The sequence below is a fragment of the Aulonocara sp. 'chitande type north' Nkhata Bay genome, linkage group LG3 (assembly GCF_057382095.1).
Source record: "Aulonocara sp. 'chitande type north' Nkhata Bay isolate Kocher_YH1m ecotype deep benthic linkage group LG3, A_spYH_male_GT1.1, whole genome shotgun sequence".
In the NCBI taxonomy this organism is placed as follows: domain Eukaryota; kingdom Metazoa; phylum Chordata; class Actinopteri; order Cichliformes; family Cichlidae; genus Aulonocara; species Aulonocara sp. 'chitande type north' Nkhata Bay.
Window position 1 is genome coordinate 30,100,188 of NC_141346.1, and position 22,253 is coordinate 30,122,440.

The 22,253-nt window shown below is 39.2% G+C and overlaps 1 protein-coding gene across 1 annotated transcript; it reads right to left on the reverse strand.

The window, feature by feature from the left end:
- Nucleotides 1-2,093: 2,093 nt before the first annotated feature.
- LOC147335086 (E3 ubiquitin-protein ligase TRIM21-like) lies at nt 2,094-18,625 on the reverse strand. The gene is made up of 15 exons (XM_086287448.1): nt 18,509-18,625; nt 14,924-15,068; nt 14,526-14,760; nt 13,693-13,913; nt 13,509-13,613; nt 12,647-12,742; nt 10,523-10,756; nt 9,545-9,692; nt 7,951-7,998; nt 7,745-7,771; nt 7,595-7,659; nt 7,319-7,429; nt 6,976-7,094; nt 2,682-2,778; nt 2,094-2,508 (listed from the first exon to the last, which is right to left on the reverse strand). Exons 2-15 carry the CDS (start codon nt 15,062-15,064, stop codon nt 2,356-2,358), a joined length of 1,800 nt encoding a protein of 599 aa, XP_086143574.1. The 5' UTR covers nt 15,065-15,068; nt 18,509-18,625; the 3' UTR covers nt 2,094-2,355.
- Between the last annotated feature and the right edge of the window lie 3,628 nt (nt 18,626-22,253).

The following is a 22,253-nucleotide window of genomic DNA, read 5'->3' on the forward strand; positions in this document are numbered from 1 at the left end:
CAGTGGTGTCACATACTCCTCTCTTCAGATGCACTGTTGAAGTTTCTAAATCCCACCCCTGGGCCATCTACCACATCTACCGCTGCTGCCTCCACTTCAGCAGCACAACCCAGCCATGATGCAGCAGCATCAAGCGGTCTTCCTGTTGCCTCCACCTCAGCAGCACAACCCACCAGTTTATATATATATATATCTGCACAAACTGTCAGAAACCGTCTCAGGGATGCTCAACTGCATGCCCGTCGTCCTCATCGGGGTCTTGACCTGACTCCAGCTCGTCGCCGTAACAGACTTGTGTGGGCAAATGCTCACATTCGATGGCGTCTGGCACGTTGGAGAGGTGTGCGCTTCACGGATGAATCATGGTTCACATTGTTCAGGGCAGATGGCAGCTGAGAATGTCCCAGTTCTTGCATGGCCAGCATACTCACCGGACATGTCACCCATTGAGCATGTTCGGGATGTGCTTGACCGGCGTATACGACAGCGTGTACCAGTTCCCACGAATATCCAACAACCTCGCACAGCCATTGAAGTGGAGTGGACCAACATTCCACAGGCCACAATTGACAATCTGATAGACTCCATGCGACGATGTGTTGCACTGCATGAGGCAAATGGTGGTCACACCAGATACTGACCGGTTCTGGGTCCCCAGACCCCCAATAGCGCAAAAAACTGCACATTCCAGGGTGGCCTTTTGTTGTGGGCAGTCTGAGGTACACCTGTGCACTACTCATGATGTCAGATCAGCATCCTGATGTGGCACACCTGTGAGGTGGGATGGATTATCTCAATATAGCAGATGTGCCCACTACCACACATTTGGACTGATTTGTGACCACTGTTTGGGAGGGATGGTTATATTGTGTATCTGGAATGAATTTTAGGTCTCTACGTCCATCCCATGGGGAATGGGAGCAGTAACAAAGGTGTTGCGTTTATATTTTTGTTCAGTGTATATATACGTGTGTATGTATATATATATATATATATATATATATATATATATATATATATACGTATATATATACGTGTATATATATATATATATATATATATATATATATATATATATATGTATATGTATATATATGTGTATGTATATGTATATATATGTGTATATATATGTATATATGTATATGTATATATATGTGTATATATATATATATATATATATATATATGTATATGTGTATATGTATATGTATATATATATATATATATATATGTGTCAGCCACCTCCTGTACATGGATGACATCAAGCTGTATGCCAAGAGTGAACGAGACATCGATTCACTGATCCACACTACCAGGCTATACAGCAATGACATTGGAATGTCGTTCGGACTGGAGAAGTGTAGTCGAATGGTAACAAAGAGAGGGAAGGTAGTCAGAACTGAGGGGATATCCAGAAATCCTACCAGTGGCTGGACAAAGCTGGACTGAAAGACAGCACAGAGGCACTAATCATGGCAGCACAAGAACAAGCTCTGAGTACAAGAGCCATAGAGGCTGGGGTCTATCACACCAGGCAAGACCCCAGGTGCAGGCTGTGTAAAGGTGCCCCAGAGACAATCCAGCACATAACAGCATGAGCTTGAAGGATAAACCGCCCGCAGGGGCGTGCTGGGTGTTTTTTATATATATATATGTATTTGTCTGTTTGTTTTGGTTGTTTTTTTATTTTTTGCCCTTTATCACCGTTCCTCTTCCCCGCTGTTTTTCTTTCCCTACCTCTCTTTCTTTCTCCTTCTTTCCCCCAGTCATGCCTGTCCCGTGTGTAGCAAGTGAAAATAAAATAAACAATAAAAACAAAGGTGAATCAAATAGACCAATACAGCAAGGCCGGGATGGTCCATTTGGTAAAGTTAAGAATAAAAAACAAAAATTAAAATGAAAAGAAACCTCCAATTTCAGATATTTGAGGTTATTCTGAAAATAATGATACCAAACAAGGCAAGAAAAACTGTTTTAAAGGTGAAATATAGAGGTAAAATCAAAAGTAGTCAAAAACAGTCATTTATACCCTGGACCCCAGAGGGGTAAAGCATGTTAGCTACCACTCACCGCTTGTTTGCAGGCTTTATTAAATGGAAAACTTCCACAATACATCCAAATGTAAGATATTTGTTTAATAGATTATCAGTTTCAAAATACATAAAAACATTTAACCTGTATGCATAAACTATTCAGTCTGACAACTGCGAGGTTTAAATCAATAGGGAATATTTATAGATATATACACAATTGGGGGAAAAACTGACTAAGCTTATATGTATGGAGAGCACATAAGTGCAAAGGCAGGAAAATAAAACTGAGAGGAAGAAATACAATATTATGCAACTTTTAGGTGTCACTCGGTCATCTTCACTGGCGTGATGATCAGTGGTAAATCATTCCTTCCTGACTTGTTGGTGCAGGGGCTGAAGAAAGGGTAGAGGGTCTCATTGAAAATGTCATTAAAAGTATAGATGTGCATCTTAGCATCAACATTGTAGAAAGACACCTGCAAAGAAGAGAAACACACCTAAAGTAAAATTACATAAACAAGACAATAGTGAAAATATCTATATTTATAATATTTATCTATATGTAGCTAAATAAGTTTAAATTAAAGGGGGACTCAATTTGCCCATTCTTTATGAGACAGGTAAATTCCAATCATGTACACCTGCGCACCTGTCCATTTTCAAAGTCCACAAATATCCCGATCTTATGAAGTACAAGGTTCACTGGGACATCTGTGTAGGGTTGAGAACGAAAGCCAAACTTATTCCTGTGGGGAGAAATGACAAAGGGAAAGGAAATTAAAGATGAAAAATTTCTTCTAACATCAGTAGGTCTGATTTCATTTTAATCTGCATTATTGCAAAAGCATGGCATTTTCATGCATTTTTAAGGAACTTAAAAAGTAAGACAACTATCAGGTAAAAGGGAAAAATTAAACAACTGAAAACATTCTTTGTGGGGGATTGCTAAAAAGACCAGCTTTTAAATCCAACATTTACATGTCATTGCTTTATTTTTACATTCAGCAAATGCTGGGAAACAGCATCAATCTGGAGTGTTTCTGTCCTTTTCATTAATACAAGTACAATGTTATGTCTCACAGTTCTGTTTGGTCTTCATCCTCTGCTAATTGAATTTTCTGTCTCATTATTGGCTAAATGTGAATGTATGCAAAGACGACACAAGAGTTCCCGTAGCTCTTCTGGGAGCTAGAGTCAACTAGAAAATGTCTTCTTGAGTGAGTCCTCTATGAAGAGGAGCCTTTCCTTGTTGTCAGTGGTCGCGGCTGCTACAGAGTGCTGGCAGCCTCATTTCCCTCGGCCTTAAAACTGCAAGGCGGCCATGCTGCAACGCCAAAACACTGATGGTAAAATCACAGTGATCCCACCCACCATCAATGCGTCGGTTGCCCCCGGGAAAATCGTGGGGGTCACGGGAGATCCCGTCGGAACTATCGTCTGGATACCAAAGCTCCTAATAGCCAGGAGAATGTGATCCATTTCTTCAGTGAGTGAGCGGTAATCCTGCTAGGCCAGAGACAGGGAGTTGGCGAGGCCAGCTTGCACTGGAGCCAGCAACTGTTGGAGGAATATGTAAGTGAAGATGAATCCGTCATCATCCATTCCTAGCAAGGATAGCATACTTTCCATGAGCTTGAGAGGCCATCATCCAGGCCAGAGAGAGAGAGAGGAGTTTCTCAGCCCACTCTTCAACAGAGAGGGGGTAGCGAATGAGTGGTGTCATTCCCTTGGGTGGGGGGGATCCCGGAGGAAGGTCATCACATGACCCTCAGCAGATCGAGTAAGGCCACCACATGATGGTATTTCGTTTCGTTGGCTGAAACAGCCAAAAAAAAAGAAAACTCAGCTTCAACGTGCACAAACCATGAAGGAGGTGGTGAAGCCAAAAATCCGGCAGCTTAAAAGCCACAGCAAAAGTTGAAACATACAGCTCAGCTATCACTTCCAAAATAAGTGAAGACAGAAAACCAAACAGCCATGGTGTTTGTAGGGTTACTGAAGTAGGGTTAACATGGTGGCTAGCTACACTGCTATCGTTAGCATATATAAACACTGTGAAGCTGGACGCCGAACGCTAACTTTTTTCCACTTGATAAAAGTTAACGTGAGGGTTCCCGAAGGTTCGGGACAAATGCAATCGCATGGCAAGATGCTGTAAACAGACCAAACTTTAGTCAGGAGAACAACTGAGATAATCCATCTACAGTACGAGGTTAGTCACTGCTGCATGGGCTGGTGTAGCCCAGTGGAATTGAGGTTCCACAGTTCTTCTTTTTCCTGTTCTGTCTAATCTATTTTTATAATTCTATATTTTATAATTCACTATAGTTTATTTGCTCTTCTTTGCCAAACCTATTCTCTATTGTGTCAAATCTGTCTATCAAATTTATTTTGCCATCCTTTCACCTTATTGGCTTAAACCATACATTCTTGCATGTGATTGGTTAGGAGAAGTAGATCCTGCCTCCTCATGCTTACTGAAGGACATTCCAAGTGCAGTGTAGATGAGGCTACAGTGAAAGGCTAAAACAAACAATCCCTGATTAATGAGGAAAAATACTTTCTGTAGTGGAAAAAAATAACAGCCTGTAACCAGTATTTGGTTCAGGAGGAGCAGAATGGAATCCCCTAGAAAACCGGAGGTTGTTTATACGGAAATTATAGTACTTCCGACCGTCTTGATGAGTGTTGTAAAAGTTAGCATTGCTAGCTGATGTAGCGAGCATGGTGCCTTCTTCCCAAGTCTATCGGTGTGTGGGTAAGTTGGGTAGGCACTGTTTTCAAAACAGTGTTTGGAGGATTAATATTAAATAATATTAATAAAAATTATTAATAAAAATTTGTTTTATGTCCAAGTTAACCATGTGATAGTCCTGCCTAAGCCAATGCTCTTTATTCCACTTTTATTCCTCTTTATTTGCATGCAAATGTTACTGCTGCTGCTGCAGGCAATGTGTAAAATGTGATTGAAGTCCCGTAGCTGGATATGGAGTATTACACAAATATTCTCCCCTGGCTTCTTCCCACAGTCCAAAGACATGCAGTTAGTGGGGATAGGTTAATTGATCAATTTAAATTACCCGTAGGCGTGAATGTGGGTGTCTGTCTCTGTGTGTTAGCCCTACAACAAACTGGCGACCTGTCCAGGGTGTCCCCCGCCTCTCGCCCTATGACAGCTGGGATAGGCTCCAGCGCCTATCCCATATAAAAATATGGTTTTGTACATGGAAAATTTGTTTAGAAATAAATGCTGATTAAAACTATATTGTAAGGTGAGTACAAGTCAGAAAAACTTGATAACTTTCTAGTTAAAGATAATGAGACTCCATAAAAAATAATTAAGACTTAATCAGTTCTTTCATTTCCAAAAAGAAAAGTCCACTGTTATGTGTTTTTCAGTGCTATACTATTTTATTAGTTCAATGGTTTATTTTCATTTTGTATAAGGATTGAAATGATGCAATGTCCATATGGTTAACATACTTGAATACACAAATATGTGTGTGAGCTCAATTCCAAAGCTGTATGTAATAAAGGTTTTTATTGTCATGCAGACTGGGTTTTTTTCCCCCTTCCATCCCATTTGTGGTTGTTCATGGATTTCAGATGTTGGAACTCTCCTCTGAGAGGAGATGTCGAACCATCCCAGGCCCTAGAATTTGTCTGCCGCAATGATCGTCCTTAGTTGATTTGAAGATTCGCGGTTTGGTAGAACACGCCCAGACCACATAACAGTGCTGACAGTAGAAAAAGACCTGAGGGTGCACCCACTAAATCTTCTTTTCTGATTTTTTTTCTCATCTTCTTCTCCAAGAAAAAGCGAGCTTGACTTGACTTATTCTTCTGACTCTTGACTTGAGACTTTGTATCACTGACACCCATGTGGAGACTCAGAGACCCTTAACAGTAATTTTATGACTGAGATTGTTTAGGTTATAAATTGTTTTGCCAGCTATAGTTGTGTCTATGTTGCAGTGCTATCATTTGTGGGATAATACAGCGTTCTCCTCAACTCACCTGCCTCCTGTAAACCATTCTCCCTTTAACACTACCTCACAAACCTAGAACTGGTCCACCAGAGGGTACATAGAAGCTCTGGTTAAACTGGGCTATAGTTACATTGTAAGGTTTTCAAACTGAGCTTTAAAATGAACAGTGATAATAAAAACTGAGAGAGGCTAACAGTGATCACTGGCTGTTTTTAGGGGGCTGTTCAGATTAAATAGAACAAGATACAAAGCATTAAAACATGTTAAAAACACAACAGCCTTAATAAACACAAAGTAGTTTGGACCCAGAAGCAGGATTCATCAGGTCATCATTTAAAGATTGGATATACCACCTACTGTGAATGTTTTAATGGAGTACAGTTGTTATTATTGTCACGTGTCACAGCCAGTTTATGACCGTTAAAATAAATAAAATTCATATAAGAAATAAAATTGCCTTGTGTAAACTGTATATGGTGTTAAATAGGTCTATACTACAGTACTGCGCTGGACAATATGTTGCGGTCATAATTAAATGGAAGTGACTAAGTGACGATTTATCCACAAATACTGTTTAGCTTCTCTCAGACCTATATTGAAACTAAAAATATATATACAGACTGCAAATGGAGACCATTCACCTTCAAAGTGGAAGTTGTACCATATGAAACATGTTGACTGTAGCTCTGAGGTACAACTTTTACTTTGAAGGTGAACCTTCTCCCTTTCCAGTTTGTGTCACACCATAATGTTGTATTACCACAAGTAGTTAACCACATACTTGCAGAAACACATGAAAATCTGCAAGCAATTGTGGCAATCTTCTAGCAACCAAAGTGACAACAAGCAGCATGCTTCTGGGAACCACCGCCAACCATTTGGGAAATAAGCATTTTTCCTTCAGCTACAACGGCCAATAATTTGGAGAACTCTTCAACAATGTGTTTAACTCACTTGTCTCTTAAACTGAGGAACCAGAATCCATTGTCTGGGGTGTATTCAATCTTCCCCTTCCTGCTGACGGAATACTTGACCACACCCAGGTCCCAGTCAGTCTTCCCTGTCACGTCCACCTTTTCAAACCAAACAAACCACAATCCTTCACTCAAATAGTGAAACGCATGTAAGTCTGAAGAAGCCAAGATGTTTGGCCAACATTTGTTTATTTAGCACACAATTGTATCTTGTAATGAAAGCAGTATGGAATCAAGTTTAATCAACAATAAAGAACTGAATTATAATATATGAGCAATGATTTTCAAGACTTTTGACTCTTGGAAAGGGCAAACCCTCATACCTCCCAATAATGTTTTCCAGAAGAGATTGGCTCCCTCCCTATAACACAGACAACTTTTTCAAACCTCTCTGGGTTGTCTGGCACCAGTTGGTGTCGATCTCCACACCTCACCTGCAGAAATATACAATTTATAATTACAGCTCATTTCATGGAGATTTTACATCTTCTTTTTCTACTGTTCTCTATTTATGCTAAAAGAGAGGCTCCGAGACAAGAGGACACAGGAAGTCATTTCAGCATGATTGTAATGGTCTAGTAACTGAACAGGAGCCTCACACTTTTCAGGTCTGATGACAGCACCAGTCTTGGATGGGCGGTACTGGAGTCCAGAGTTACATCCACTGTGTTGAAAGAAGATGTAAAGAACTTCATTTTCTGTTGGTAATCCTGCTTTCATTAATTTTAGCTTGGATGAATGTCACTTACGTGCATATTCGTGTATTCCCTTTATCCCTGCAGACAAACAAAATTATATATATATATATATATTATTAACAAAATACAGTGCTGCTGTTAAAACTCACCAGATACATTTGGATCTTAATTATCAACAAGGTTAAAGTGGATGAAGTTGTATACAGTGTAACCGTTAAAAGAGCACTTGTTAAGGTGGAGAGGACATGTACACTCACTGGGCTGTGATCGAGAAGGACTGGGATCCAGTGTTTGTGCAGGAAAACCTGAACAGAAACAAGACAACAGGTGTAAGGAGCTAACATGAACCTTACTGTTTGGTCTGGTAATCCAGCAGAAATAGAAGTAACAGCTAATACAAACCTGCACCACCGGGGGGGGGGCGGGGGGGGGGGGGTATTTCATTGCTTAATGATTGTATCTGTAGTACTGTCTGGCTTGAACACTTAAAAATACTTTAAAAAACTTCCTCTAGTGGCAATTTATAGCCTGCTCCAGAAAGACAGTCATTGGTAGTTTAATGGTTTCTCCCAAGAACTTTATGGTGTGTGAATATATTTTATAATTCATCCATCTGAAAACTTATAAGGCTTAGAGTTGAGGGCATACTCTTGAGAGGGCTGCTAGGCCTAAACTTCTGTGTTGATGAGGAATTATTGGACAAATAACAGGTTTATTGTGTTTATTGACTAGACATGCAAAGCACAGTGCATGGGCACCCATTGGGGCATGCTCATGCCACAGTGTAATGTGCATTTGTGCAATGAAGAGACAGGGAATCACAGGAAGTAGTGACATATAGTACACAAGAAGACCATGAATAGCCAATAAAAAACAATTGCATAGTACATGCAAATTAGTGAAAAAGCTCAATACAGGTTTTGGAGCCATTTGCTGAATCTCCACGCTGCTTTCTACGTGAAAGATCTCTTAAAGTAGAGTTTTTTTCACTTGCGTGTTTTTAATAAGATTATCTGACTGATTATCTTCTAGCTGGTGCCTTTTGGGTCATCACAGCGGATCATCTGCCACCACCTCACCCTACCCCTAGCATTCTCTTCTATTATACTCACACTAACCAACTTCACTACATCCATGAATCTTCTCTTAGGGGATATTCTTCCTCATCCCTATCAGCTTCATCTTCAATATCCTTTATTCAGTAAACCCACCATCCACCCACCTCCTCTTCAAATGTGCAAACTATCTCAGCCTTGCCTCTCTGGGCTTGTCTAGATCCTAGATTGTAGATTGCACTTAATCTACTCATTTTTAATTCTGTTCATGCCCAATAAAAATCTTAACATCTTCAATTACCCCTGACACTTGTCTTCACCCACTTCACCCTACCTGCACTCTCTTCCACACCTCTCTTGTCCAATGTCTGTTGAATATACCCCGATGTGTGGTATGGGTCATAAAAAGTTTGTGTCTGCATTTTGGTGATCAGAATTATAGTATTCTATTGTTCTCCTACTTAGCACTAATTAACATATGGGTATCTGTGCATTACACTGGTACAGTTTATGGATGCAGCTTATTACCCAGACCAGCATTAGCTGAGTATTTAGCATTTCACTTGCAGCTACAGAAAAACACAAAAGCATCAGCCAAGAAATTTATTTAAAGTTTCTTTTTTATATAACAGCCAGACTCTGTTATCTATCGCCTAAATGTGTTTTGAGAGTTGTTGGGTTTTTTTGCTCCGTATGTTGAGTCTGAACTAATTAAAAATTCCCTGTTCTCGCAGATTTTGTGTCTTCTTTGTATATTATATGTGTAAACCAGCTGAATGCTTTTCATTACACTGACCTTTTTCTGTGATATTCTTCAGCTCTTTGGCAAACTTCTCCACCTGAGCTAATATAGACATGTAAATGGACTCTGTCCCCAGGTCAGAATTCACCGACACTTTGTACCAGTCTTTGGTAGGTGGAGGGCTGGACAGAATTGGGAACGTCTAGGGAGCAGGTGGAAAGAAATGTTAGAAATTTTTTCCTGTCAGTATTTACCAAAATGCCAACTCTTCCTACAGGATCAGGAGTTGAGCATCAAAGCTTATCAGACATTAAGTCACCATCACGTTGCCAAGCAACCACCTAATAATAGACTAAAATGTTCCTTACACAACAAACGGGCACTTATGTGCTCTTATAAAAGCTTACAAAAGCTTTGTGTCACTCATTTGATGTCAGTGACATATAATTTGGCAAATATTGAATATAATCATTTTTGAAATCTCCAATCTGTGAAGTGTACATTACATCTCTTTTCACCCTAACTTATCAAGTCAAGTTTACTTTATTTAGAAACTATATGAGTAGTTTAATGTTTGCTTCAGTAAAAGTATAAATATACTTAAGGTAATAGGATTTCAATCCACGTGAATTTGACCTTAAACAGATTGTTGTCACATGCATGTTATGTATATGTATAGGTAAACCAAAAGCCATACAAGTATACACCCATATAGTATATCTTTTACTATATTCTAGATAAACAAATCATGCATATTAATTTTTCATTATATACTTAATGGGCCTGGCCAGTGTCTGACCAATGAGTGCATTAGTATGCCTTAATGATACATGCAAATGCATTTTGATGTATAAGAACATTTTGTCAGTTCTGTGGTTATCTGCTATTTATTTGTATAAATAACATTTACCACCTCTACTTTTTTACTTTCCTCAGTCTGATTCAGTATGTCAGTTTGCCAACAGCACAAAACAAATAGTATTGGAACATGGGCGTGTACTAGCATCTTCACATTCATCCTTAAATTCTCACTTTCACACAGTATAAATGATCATCTGATTGGGCAAGCTTGGAAAGCTCGCTTTGTCTCTTCTTTAGTTGTTCGATCTCCTGTTCCAGCTGCCTTGTCATGGATTCAGCATGGCGCTGTGCCACCTTCCGGCTGATCTCCATCGCCTCCACCAGCTCTGCCTGGGAACGTTCAATGAAACAAACCAAACTCGAGAATAGAGAAACGCTGCCCGCCGTCTCTCGGTCCACTGCCAGCTGGAAAGTTAGACAGAGTGATATGAGATACATGATTGTTTAATTTGTTTTGGTTTAAAATATATATTAATCTCCCCTGTAAATAAAAATTCTCACATCACATGGAAATATGCAGCATCTGTGAATTGCAGCTCAGATTTCAAATGTAAGGAACCTAAATTTTGCTACAACTAAAAATCTAAGAACATGTGCAAAATGTCTAGAAATCCTAAAATGCAAGGTAAAAAGTTAGAAACATAAAATCTTTACCAAAGTTTGAATAATGTAATTAAAACTTGAGAGTGTTTCATAAATGATTTTGTTGTTTAGAAAAACATAATGTTGGAAAAATATATATATATTTTTAACTTAAAATGTAATATGTGGATTTGGTAATCAGATATAAATTGTAGATCAGGGAACTACACCTGCACTTTTATGTAAAATTGGCTATAGATATTGTTTAATAAGCTCCCAACATGTAGAAATACATAATTTAAGTTTGAAAAATTCAATTCAATTTTATTTATACAACAACAGTCGCCTCAAGGTGCATTATATTGTAAGGTATTGTTAGGGTCCCTGGGTCGTTGACCCAGTGTTTTGTGTTTTTGGTTCTTTGATTTTGTTATTTCATTATATTCTAGCTTTGCTTTATGGGTTTTAGGATCATTCTTAGTTTAGGTTCTCTGGGTGGGGTTGGTTAGAGCTTTAGTGTTCTGGTTTTCTGTCTGTGTTCCTTAGTTGCTGTCTCCCCTGTCTGCTGTATCCCCACATCCAGTCAGTGTCTGTGTCTGTCCTGGTCCCACGTCTCTGTTCCCTCTGTTGTAGTGCTTGCATGTGAGTCTGTGTCTTTTGTTCAGTCTGTGTTTTGGGTTTCCTGTTTTACTTTGAAAGTCCATGTCTCATGTTAATGTGTTTGGTTTTGCTTCTCCTTTGTCTTGTTAGGCCTGATTTGCCCCAGCTGTGTTTCCCTCCTGTTGCCCATTCCCTGATTGCTCCCTCTATGTATTTAAGCCCTGTGTTTCAGTTTGTCAGTGTCGCTATCTACCGTTTATTTTGCTGTGTGTTTTGTCAGTCCACCGGTGTTAGTTTATTTGATTTTTTCCCAGTTATGTTATGTTTGAGTTCAGCATTAAAGCTGTTTTGGTTTAAGTTTGTCTCTGGAGTCTGCACCTTGGGTCCTATTCCTGTCCGCACACAGCCGTCACACAACAGGTATACCCTACAATATTACACAGAAAAACCCCAATAATTATATGACCCCCTATGAGCAAGCACTTTGGCAACAGTGGGAAGGAAAAACTCCCTTTTAACAGGATGAAACCTCTGGCAGAACCAGGGTCAGGGAAGGGCAGCCATCAGGTGCAAACATAAAAAGGGAAATTGAAATTGAAATTGTTTAACACCGCGGTCCCCAATCCCCAGGCCACGACCAGTACTGGTCCATGAGTCATTTGGTACGGGCCGCGGGAGTTGAGGCTGTGAAATTTATGGTATTCAGGGTTTTTATCATTAACTCGGTTTCCCTGGGTCTTTTCCCATGTTGTAGTTGTGAGTCTTATATTGAAAGAAATTTTACCATAGTGACCAGAGAGCATTAAGGGGCAGAAAGGAGGATGTTTACTCTCAATGTTGTTGGCGCATTTCAGGAGGACGCTGCTAATAAAGTTACACAAATACACACTGAATTCGCTAAATAGCACAGTTTTTGTCTTGGTCGTATAATTTTATTTTTTTGCATTGATCCTTGACACCTTAAAGGCCGGTCCGTGAAAATATTGTGTGACGTTAAACCAGTGCAAAAAAGGTTGGGGACTGCTGGTTTAACAAAAACCTTGAAGTGATATGAGGATTTACAGGTTTTACCATGCACCTGTGGTCTTACACAAGAATGTGTTTGTGTTTTACCTCCAGCTCTGTCACTGACATATTTATCTCTTTGATCTTGTTGATTCTCTCGATAATCATGTCCTGGATTGTCCGCTCTGACACAGTCAGCAGTGTCTAAAATACACAAACATTCATGTTACACAGTACTGACTTCACTTGACCTTCAGCCTATTGGTGTTCTGAAACAGACGTGGGGAACAAGGGTGGATCTGTTTGTGATAATGTATGTCAGACAGTAGTCAATGAGCATATCTTACAAAATACCTCCTTCTGGAAACAAATAATCACTACATAACTTCATATTATATGCAGCATGACCTGAAACCAAATGTTTAAAAATGATATATTGAATAGAAACAGTGTAGAGCAAGGGTAAGCAACTCCAGGCCTCGAGGGCCGGTGTCCTGCAGGTTTTAGATCTCACCCTGGTTCAACACACATGAATCAAATGATTAGTTCATTACCAGGCCTCTAGAGAACTTCAAGACATGTTGAGGAGGTAATTTAACCAATTAAATTAGATGTGTTGGATCAAGGACAGATCTAAAACCTGCAGGACACTGAGGCCTGGAGTTGCCCACCCCTGCTGTCGAGGAACATAGATTCTATGTATTTGACTCATTTTCTGTTATCAAACTGCTCCACTGTCTAAGAATTTAGGCTCAGATGTTAAATCATTTTTAACAGATTTTTTTTAAAAATGGTCTAGTTCGTTCATGCCAGAACTTCATACTATCACATGTCAGTTATCACCTGCTTTTTAGCAATTCTTTGTTACTCCAATAAAAAACATTATTCTGTTTTTTTTTTAACATGGAAACTTCCCTAACCTAATCCATCTGTCCTTTGTATCTATCTTTTTCTGTTTTAATTTTCAAACCTTGGTTTCCATCCATTCAGTTTCAACGGTCACTGTGTCATGGTCTGGATGATCCTCCATCTCGCATTCAGGACAAATGCACACCTGGTCACTCCTACAGAAAATCTGAAGCCCATTGCATATGATTTTTATTTGGTCTTCTTTAAGGACTTCATTCAACAGGTGCAGAAGGTGAACGTTTTACCAATATTGGCCTGTTGTGGATCTCACAAAGAGGGACATTGTGGCTCATCTCAGTCCCACTCAGCGTGTACCTCCTCCTCCGGGTATGTGGTCGGTGGGAAACCTTAGGACCTGCCACATAGGTTTCATTCAATGCATCACTGAAACTGTGGTTTGGCACTGAGGATGCTCGTGAGTCCTTGACTGGAGGAAAGGACGTTGAGATTGAGTCACTTTCCAAGCCTGAAGATGAAAAAAATATCAGGGATTTTCAGGTTAGTCAGTCGCTTTAGTGAAAAGTCAAATATCTATTTGGATACACAATGCTGACATTTTGTAGAGCCATTCATTGACCCTAGATCTTTGTTCAAGTACAGTTGTGGTCAGAGGTTTACATACACTCATCATGGGCATGAATCACATGTTAACATTCTGCTAATCATGATTTCTTTGAACTGCTGTTTTTTTCTGGGTGGAATAATTATTCAGCATTCATCTTTCGTAATCCACAAAAGGTGAAAGTACACATTCAATTTAATTAAATGTAATTCAATTCAATTCAGATTTATTCATACAGAGCCAATTCGGAACAACAGTCGCCTCAAGGTGCTTTATATTGTAAGGTAGTTACTGTTTGGCAACAGTGGGAAGGAAAAACTCCCTTGTAACAGGAAGAAACCTCTGTCAGTAGTCTTGTATAAGTTTGCTGTTGTGCAACATAATTATGACAGGACAGTCATTTACCAAGTACTCTGAATTGCCTACTCTGAAATCTGAGAACTCCTCCAGATTGTACTTGAGCTTTGAAAAGTACTCTATAAATTATTACAGACGGAAACACAGAAGTTTTCTTACTCCGAGAAAAGGTCTGGTGAGTCTTTCGCACAGGGTGACACAGCTTTTTCTTCAGTTCATCAAATAAATGGCTTGACGGGCTTCCATGCCCTCCAGTTCCCTTTCTTCCACTCTTATTCTTTACTACTCCATTTTTCATAGATTTATACTGGTCAGTGATCTCTCGTAGTGTTCTGTTAATCTGGAGGTCTGGTCGCTTTTCAAAGCTCTTTTTACACAGAGGACACTTGAAAACCTGGAAGGAAAGATGGAAATAAGATATAAGTAAAGATGGAAACAATAGAAACAAAAAGGACATCAGCAGGAATGACGAAAATATGTTAAATAACTTCTCTGAACGTCAACAGAAAGTAAGGGAATGAAAAAGCTGAAAATGAAGGAAATCAAAAAAATAAGACCTTAGCTCCATTCCAGTATTTGGTGATGCATTGCATGCAGAAGCTATGTCCACATGGTGTGGATGCAGGGTTGGTGAATACATCAAGGCATATGGAGCACTGGAACTGTTCTTCACATAAAAAACTGTCATATAGAGACATCTTTCTGGAAGCAAAAGAGAGATGCAAACAATCTTTAGGAGAGTTTCAACATATGGATGATAACATTTGTGATTTTAAGCAACATAAACCACATAACTAATTTGGTTTATGTTGGTTTGGTTTATTTCAGTGACTAAGCAGTCACTGGAGAAGGTTACAGCTTCTCCAGTGTGATGATTTGGCAAATTTACTGCTGTATGCTCTCAATCGTATTGGTGGCATAAATAATAAAGGATGGGATAATGGTGCACCTTACATGGTATTTCATCTGGCTGTTCACACAAGTAAACTTGATGCACTTCGTCAAAGGTTTCACTTGTCTTTTACACAAAAGGTGTCCTTTGGCATTTGTACTCTGACAAACCACGTCAAGGCATGTCAGAGGAACAGATCTGTCACTCCCAGCTGTCACTTGTATTTCAACTTTGGAATAAAAAACTGCTGGATTATAGTAAAATCATAAAAGCTGATCAAATGTAGCTCCCGATCCTTTAATCCAATTTAACCGAGGTATTGCTTACAGGGTAGTGAAATAAAACCTTCACAGATTGTCATGTGCGTAAACAGAAAAACATCAATTCTGACGGAGTATACTGCCCCCTACTGGCTCAAGTATTTGTTATTCCCCAGCTTTAAGCTTTAATTCCTCTCTTCACTCAAAACATGTTAAACTAAAGCCTTCTAAATATCCAGCTGTCAAGTTTTTTTCTACATGTGTCACTTTCTGATTGAATATGTAATTGTGTGTGTGATACTTTTACTATCACACTTGACCTTTGAAACACTTTTGCTCATAATCAAGCTCATCATGTTATCTGAGGTGATAACCTTCCGTCTCAGGTAGCTGCTGGGAGGACTTCTCACTAACCACTGATAACAACTTCATTAAGACTTTCTTCAGAGAACAACTGAGGCTTCTGTAACGTAGCTTTTGTCCCGCAACTGTGCTCAGTCCCTGAAAACACAAAATTGTCTTATTGTGTCATATGCTCTGATCAGCGTGTCGGGTTGAATTTATCACTAGGTGATGCTAGTTGTACTTTGGGTGTTTGGTGTGTTTTAATGTGAGTGCTGTTTGACTTTTTTAAACAAGTGAAACCCAAGAGAGGAGCAAAGAGTCATGAAGCAGTTATCTAACAAGCTATTTATTTATTATGAGAATCAATGCATAGAAGTCATGTTTAAATTTAGTGTATCAAATGTCTAGCAACAAAATAACAGGGTTAAGATGGTAAATGGCCTGTTTTTATATAGCGCTTTACTAGTCCCTAAGGACCCCAAAGCGCTTTACATATCCAGCCATCCACCCATTCACACACACATTCACACACTGCTGATGGCAGCTACATTGTAGCCACAGCCACCCTGGGGCGCACTGACAGAGGCGAGGCTGCCGGACACTGGCGCCACCGGGCCCTCTGACCACCACCAGTAGGCAACGGGTGAAGTGTCTTGCCCAAGGACACAACGACCGAGACTGTCCAAGCCAGGGCTCGAACTGGTAACCTTCCGATTACAAGGCGACCTCCCTCACACATATCTCTCTTTGATGACTAAAATCTGAACAGTATGGTCAGAAGATTTCAGGAATGAAGTTGATCGAGATTTTGTTCAGAACCCACAGGTACAGGTTTATCTTTATACAGGTAACATTTGAGCAGACTCATGTTGGGCAACACATTTCACAAATACTTCTGAAAGTTGATTTTCACGGGAAGCCATGCATAATTCTGTCTCATGTGTAAACTTCTCATGCTAGCCTATCCTGTTTCAGAGTTTTATGGGGCTGGACAGTATTGTTATTGTTCTGCAGTTAAATCCCAGGATGGTTCATCTGTCTGTCCCACAGCTACTACATGCAGGTCAGGTATTTGTTTTGTGAGGGAGGGAAATACATGCACAAGTGTGAAATCCTGCAGGTTAAAGAGAGCTAGTTATTTGTCAAAAGAAACTAGTACCATTGTCAAATATTCGATTTTTTTGCTTGAGTCATCAACCATGAGTTGAATCGTGCTCAATTCATGAGCATTGAGATAATGATTTACTACTAGAAATTGTTATATGAGCAAGGAAAGATGCAGATTACAGGCTCCATTTAGGACAAAAATCAAAAGCTTAAAAAAATCCTCTTAGCACGTTTCCTAGATAAACATATAACTAACTTTCCTAATTTTGGCATTAAAACATTTGTCAGGGGTTCTTATGGAAGAGGGAACAAAAGAGGAATTATATCCAAAATTAAAAAACAGTGTGTTCATCATCTTGGTTTGCAGCCAAGAGATGATTACAAAGCACAATTATCATGATTATGCTCAATCTTTAACTTCCATTAAGAAGGTCATACCCACAAAGCACAAAGTAGCTGAAGTAAACAACATTACAGCCATAATATGACTCAGCTAAAATTCTAAAATCCACAGAATAAACCACTAAAGTGCCCACAAATATGTGGAGCATGTTTGGTGTTCTGGTAGCTGCAAAACCATTGCAAAATGTTATCTCACTGCTTGAAAATTATCCTTGGAGATGGGATGGTTGGGGTTTGGAGATCTAAGAATTCTTCAACTTTTCTGTGGTTTATATGATCCAAATCCAAATCGAATTTATTTATAAACTACATTTAAAAACAGAAAGTTTGCCCAAAGTGCTGTACAGAAAAACAAAAACAAGACAAAAAACAAACGATAAGACCACTCACATTCAAACACGTACATAAAATAAAACAAAGACACATCAACATCAACTCACACCGGTCCAAAAAAGAAGTGTGTCCAAAAGAGACTTAAAAACTGCCTATTATTTACAGGCAATGCATTCCAAAGTTTGGGAACCACAATTGAAAAAGCTTCTTCTCCTCTAAGCTTCAGCCTAGTTTTTGGGACAACCAAAGGCAGCTGATCTGTGGGCCTGCGAGGGAAGTACATCAGAATAGTATGGAGAAGCAAGACCATTTAAGCATTTATAAGTCAACATTAGGACTTTGAAATTAATTCTATGATAAACAGGAAGCCAGTTAAAGGAGGGAATGAAAGGTGAGATATTTCCATGCCTGTGTGCCAGTTAAGAGACTGGCAGCAGCATTTTGTACAAGCTGAAGATGTGAGAGGGATGCTTGGCTGACTCCAGCATAAAGTGCATTGCAATAGTCAAGCCGAGTTGAGATAAGGCATGTATTATTTTCTCAAAGTCATGCCCTGACAAAATTGGCTTAAGCTTTGCCTTAATTGGAAAAAGCTTTTTTGCAACTCAGAACTGATTTGTTTACTAAATTTAAAATCCAAATCCATTATGGCTCCAAGATTCGTTACATGCTGTTTGATGAGTGACCCAAACTATTACATTTTACTCCTAAATCTCACTAATCAACATATGCCAGAAAAACAACAAGCACAGCCTCGTATTACAAGAAATACACAAAATAATAACTAAAGGAAAATGTGATACCTTAATGCAGGTAAGGTGGACAGCACAGAAATCCAGAGATGTCCCACCTTGGCCGCTCACACTCTCAATTATGAGGTGTCTCGGTGTGTGTACGTGCATAAGTAGTGTGTTCGAGAAAGTACAGCCACGCCCTCTCATAGTTCTCTGTAAATGTGGCAGGACTGGTTAAGATAGTGAAAAAAGAAAAACTAGGTCAGAGGACGTCAGATCTTATCACTGCATATGTCATGGTCCTGGGTCATTTTGGCCCAGCGTTTTGTGTTTCCTTGAAGTTCATTTTTGTGCTTTGTGTTTATTCTGATTTTGTATTGGTTTAGGGTTGAACCTGTAGTTTGGTGTGTGTATTCAGCCCTACCTGTGTCTGTCCTTGGTGCTCTGTTCATGTCCCCGTGTTGTGTTGTAAATCAGTCTGTGTGTTCCTGCTTTACTTTGAAGGCTCATGTTCTGGATTTCCTATTCTATTTTGAAGGTCTGTGTCTGTTGTCATTGTGTTCAGCTTGTGTCCTCCGGTCCTCATGTGTATTAGGTTCAGCTGTTCTTCCCTCCTGTGTGTGATTACCTGATTACCTTGTGTGTGTGTGTATATTTAGTGGGTGTCGGTCTGTGTTCATTGTCGGCTCGTCTGCGTTCTATGGTGTTCCTGTCTCTGCGTCTCTCTGCCCCGCACCCCTTTTGTATGGTCTCAGGTTTGTCATTTAGTTCTCCCAGTTTAGGTTTCTTCAGTTGTTTTGTCATGCCTCACTGCCTGTTTCTGCCATTGTCACTTTGTAAATAAACATCACTCGTATCATCAGTCACTGCTGCATTTTGGGTCCTCCCTTTCCTCCACACCACACGGCTCACTCCGCCAGCCGTGACAGCATATGTTTATAGTAACACTCCTTTTATTAAGCATCAATGAAAATAGCCGCACATAGATCAGCCTGTGAGACTGTATCACATATCATAAGTATTATGAATTACTGATTATAAGTAAAGCAAATTTGTGATATAGGATTATTTTGAGATTTTGTGATATAGGGTGTGTTCTTTGTTTTTTGCCATTGTGTGTGATAGAACCGCTCTGAGCGTTAAATCTGGCCTTTATCAGATGTAAGGTCCTCATCTGGTGCACATCTGAGCTGTTCTCAGCATGCTTGCTATTTTAAGATCACTCCACAGAAATCATCTTGCAATGGCTGCTGGATCTCCTTGAGGGTGTCAAAATGGTGATCCTTTACCAGAGGTGTGATTATGTTTTGTATAACTCTTTTAAAATGGATTAAGATCTATAAACTTCAGCATAATTTTTAAGTGTTGCACATGACCAGTACATTTTCATATCATTTGGTTGTGCTAAAACACTACACTACAGCAGGCTGTTTAATCATCCTCTCCATTAAGAATATTTTGTTGTTGAGGTTTTTAAGGCAAGTAACTTCTAACCATGTCACATTAGCTTAATACTACTACTACCACCACCACCACCACCACCAACAACAACAACAACAACGATGATGATGATGATAACACATTTTTATATATAGGTGCCTTTCAAAACCTCAAGGTCACCTGAGATTAGTACAGCAATTTAAAAAAAAATACACAACTAAATGAGAAACTAGTAAAATCAGATAACAAAAGCATAAAATATGTTCAAAATAAAAGGAGACTAAGGCCAGTTGTCCACTATTTTTGGTGTGTGACTATTATGGTGAGAATGTCGGATAAAGCAACTAAGGCACCAGTTACATTTTTTTGAGTAAACTTATAAAACTCCTAGTGAGGGAGGCTGTCATTTACTTTTCCATTGAATTACGAAATTAATGCAAACTTCAGAGAAACCTCTATGCAGTTCATCATATCACTGTTTTTATGTAATATTTGTAATATTTTGACATTAACAACAACTTCACTGTGCACAGCTCTGGCTGGTCAAGACTCTGTGCTGGAATAAGAATAAAATTAGATCTTCTTATTCTCTCATCCGTCTCTCTGTAGGAGTTATTGCTGTTGAGGAGCCAACTGTGGATGCCTTTCAACTGCTCTGCATGTGCTTTTTGATTCTAGTAATCATTTGTTTGTTTCCAGTTCCTGCATCTGAATCAGTAACATTTCACAAGCTTGTCATTCCTTTCTGCCGAGAAACAATTACACCGAGAGAAAGATAAGTACACTCTGACAGTGTGCACCCAAATAAGATGTTGCGAAACAGTAGTTTTAACCTTCATAACCAATTCCCAGAAAAACAAAACAAACAAGTTTAAATTCAAAAAGCAAAGAAAATGTGTCTTCGTAGCATAATGGTTTGTACATTTTCCTTAAAAGAGGAGGAGCCCTACATTGTTCCCGGGAGGAGGTACAAATCGCTTTTTCAGAACTAAACATGCTGAGGCAAAGGTTAAACATTTCATTATATTTATACAGTACCAAATCACAAGAACAGCTTTCTCAAGGTGCTTTACACTTTAAGGTAAAGTTCCTACACTAATATGTAAAATACTCTCTATTTTAAATTGACAAGTACAGCAAACAATTGACTGAGTCTTCTGTGTGAGAACCACAAAGAAAGACTTAGCAGTGTCAGCCAAGTCACTGAAACTACAGTCCCGTTTAATTCTCTTTTAATTATTTTTTCAGAAAGACTGTTTTTATCAATTCATTTCATTTAAAATTAATTATCATAAAATGATTAGCCTTCTGATACTTTACATGGATTGATGGGCACATATAGCATTAACCCATGTAGGTTGTCAGTAGCTAGATAACACACGACTCAGTACTTTCTAAACTTTGGAATTGTGTATTCAGGTAGATATTCGCAACAAATAAATATAAGAATCAGTCAATACCAAGAAATATTCACAAACAAATACCTTGGAATTGTTTTTGGACTACCTTACATGGATGGATGTGCTTTGATACTCAGAAGTGTTTTTCTTTTCCTTTTCTTTACCGTGAACCATATAGACGATATAACATCAGTTCAGTTTCCAGTATTTAATAATCATCTGTACAATCAGAACTTTCAATCATGGACATTCCACAGTGTCACGTCTTTGTTACTTCTTGGTAAAAAGCATAGCAGTACCAACTGGCAACTGATAACTGAACGCCTACATCGTTAGCATTTTTGCTGAGCTTATTCACTCATTACAAGAATGAACCTGTTGACTCCAAGGTCACTAATGGGGTTACTGGATGAAACAAAGCAGGCCTATATACAAAGCTTTATAAATTTGTGAACTGAAGGTGTAGAGTTTACACATGCTTAATATGTACACTCACTGAGCATTTCATTTGGTACACCCATGTACTTCGTCCTTAGCACAAATCTAATGACTGCAAATGAATGCATTGAGGCACGCGGACATGATCAAGACGACCTGCTGAAGTTCAAACTGAACGTCAGAATGGAGAAATAAGGTGATTTAAGATACTTTGAAAGTGGCATGATTGTTGGGCTGAGGATTTCAAAAGCTGCTGTATTTTAAACACTGTCAGGAACCCTGGGTGGAGCAGGAGGTGGGATTCAGCGTGTTCATGTTTAGTGTTTTCACTGTAAATAAATGCACCAGAGTGATATCCACTAATGTAGTCTCTCCAAACACTCGAGGGCAGGGAAGATCCAGGGAAGGTCTGTATGCGCAGTTATGGGGGGGTGGGCAAGGGAAACACACTAGTGTCCAGACCCAGGACTTTACTAATAGCATAATTCAACAATCCAGCAAATAATGAACCTCAGTCACCACATGAAGTAGTGGCC

What these genes read in the sequence shown, in the direction of transcription:
- LOC147335086 (XM_086287448.1), bottom strand. Translation starts at nt 15,064, where the DNA reads ATGTCTCTATATGACAGTTTTTTATGTGAAGAACAGTTCCAGTGCTCC. An exon ending in TGTCAGTGACAGAGCTGGAG is followed by an intron (nt 10,757 to 12,646) that starts GTAAAACACAAA and finishes CTAACTTTCCAG; the next exon opens with CTGGCAGTGGACCGAGAGAC. An exon ending in ATCATTTATACTGTGTGAAA is followed by an intron (nt 9,693 to 10,522) that starts GTGAGAATTTAA and finishes CCTGCTCCCTAG; the next exon opens with ACGTTCCCAATTCTGTCCAG.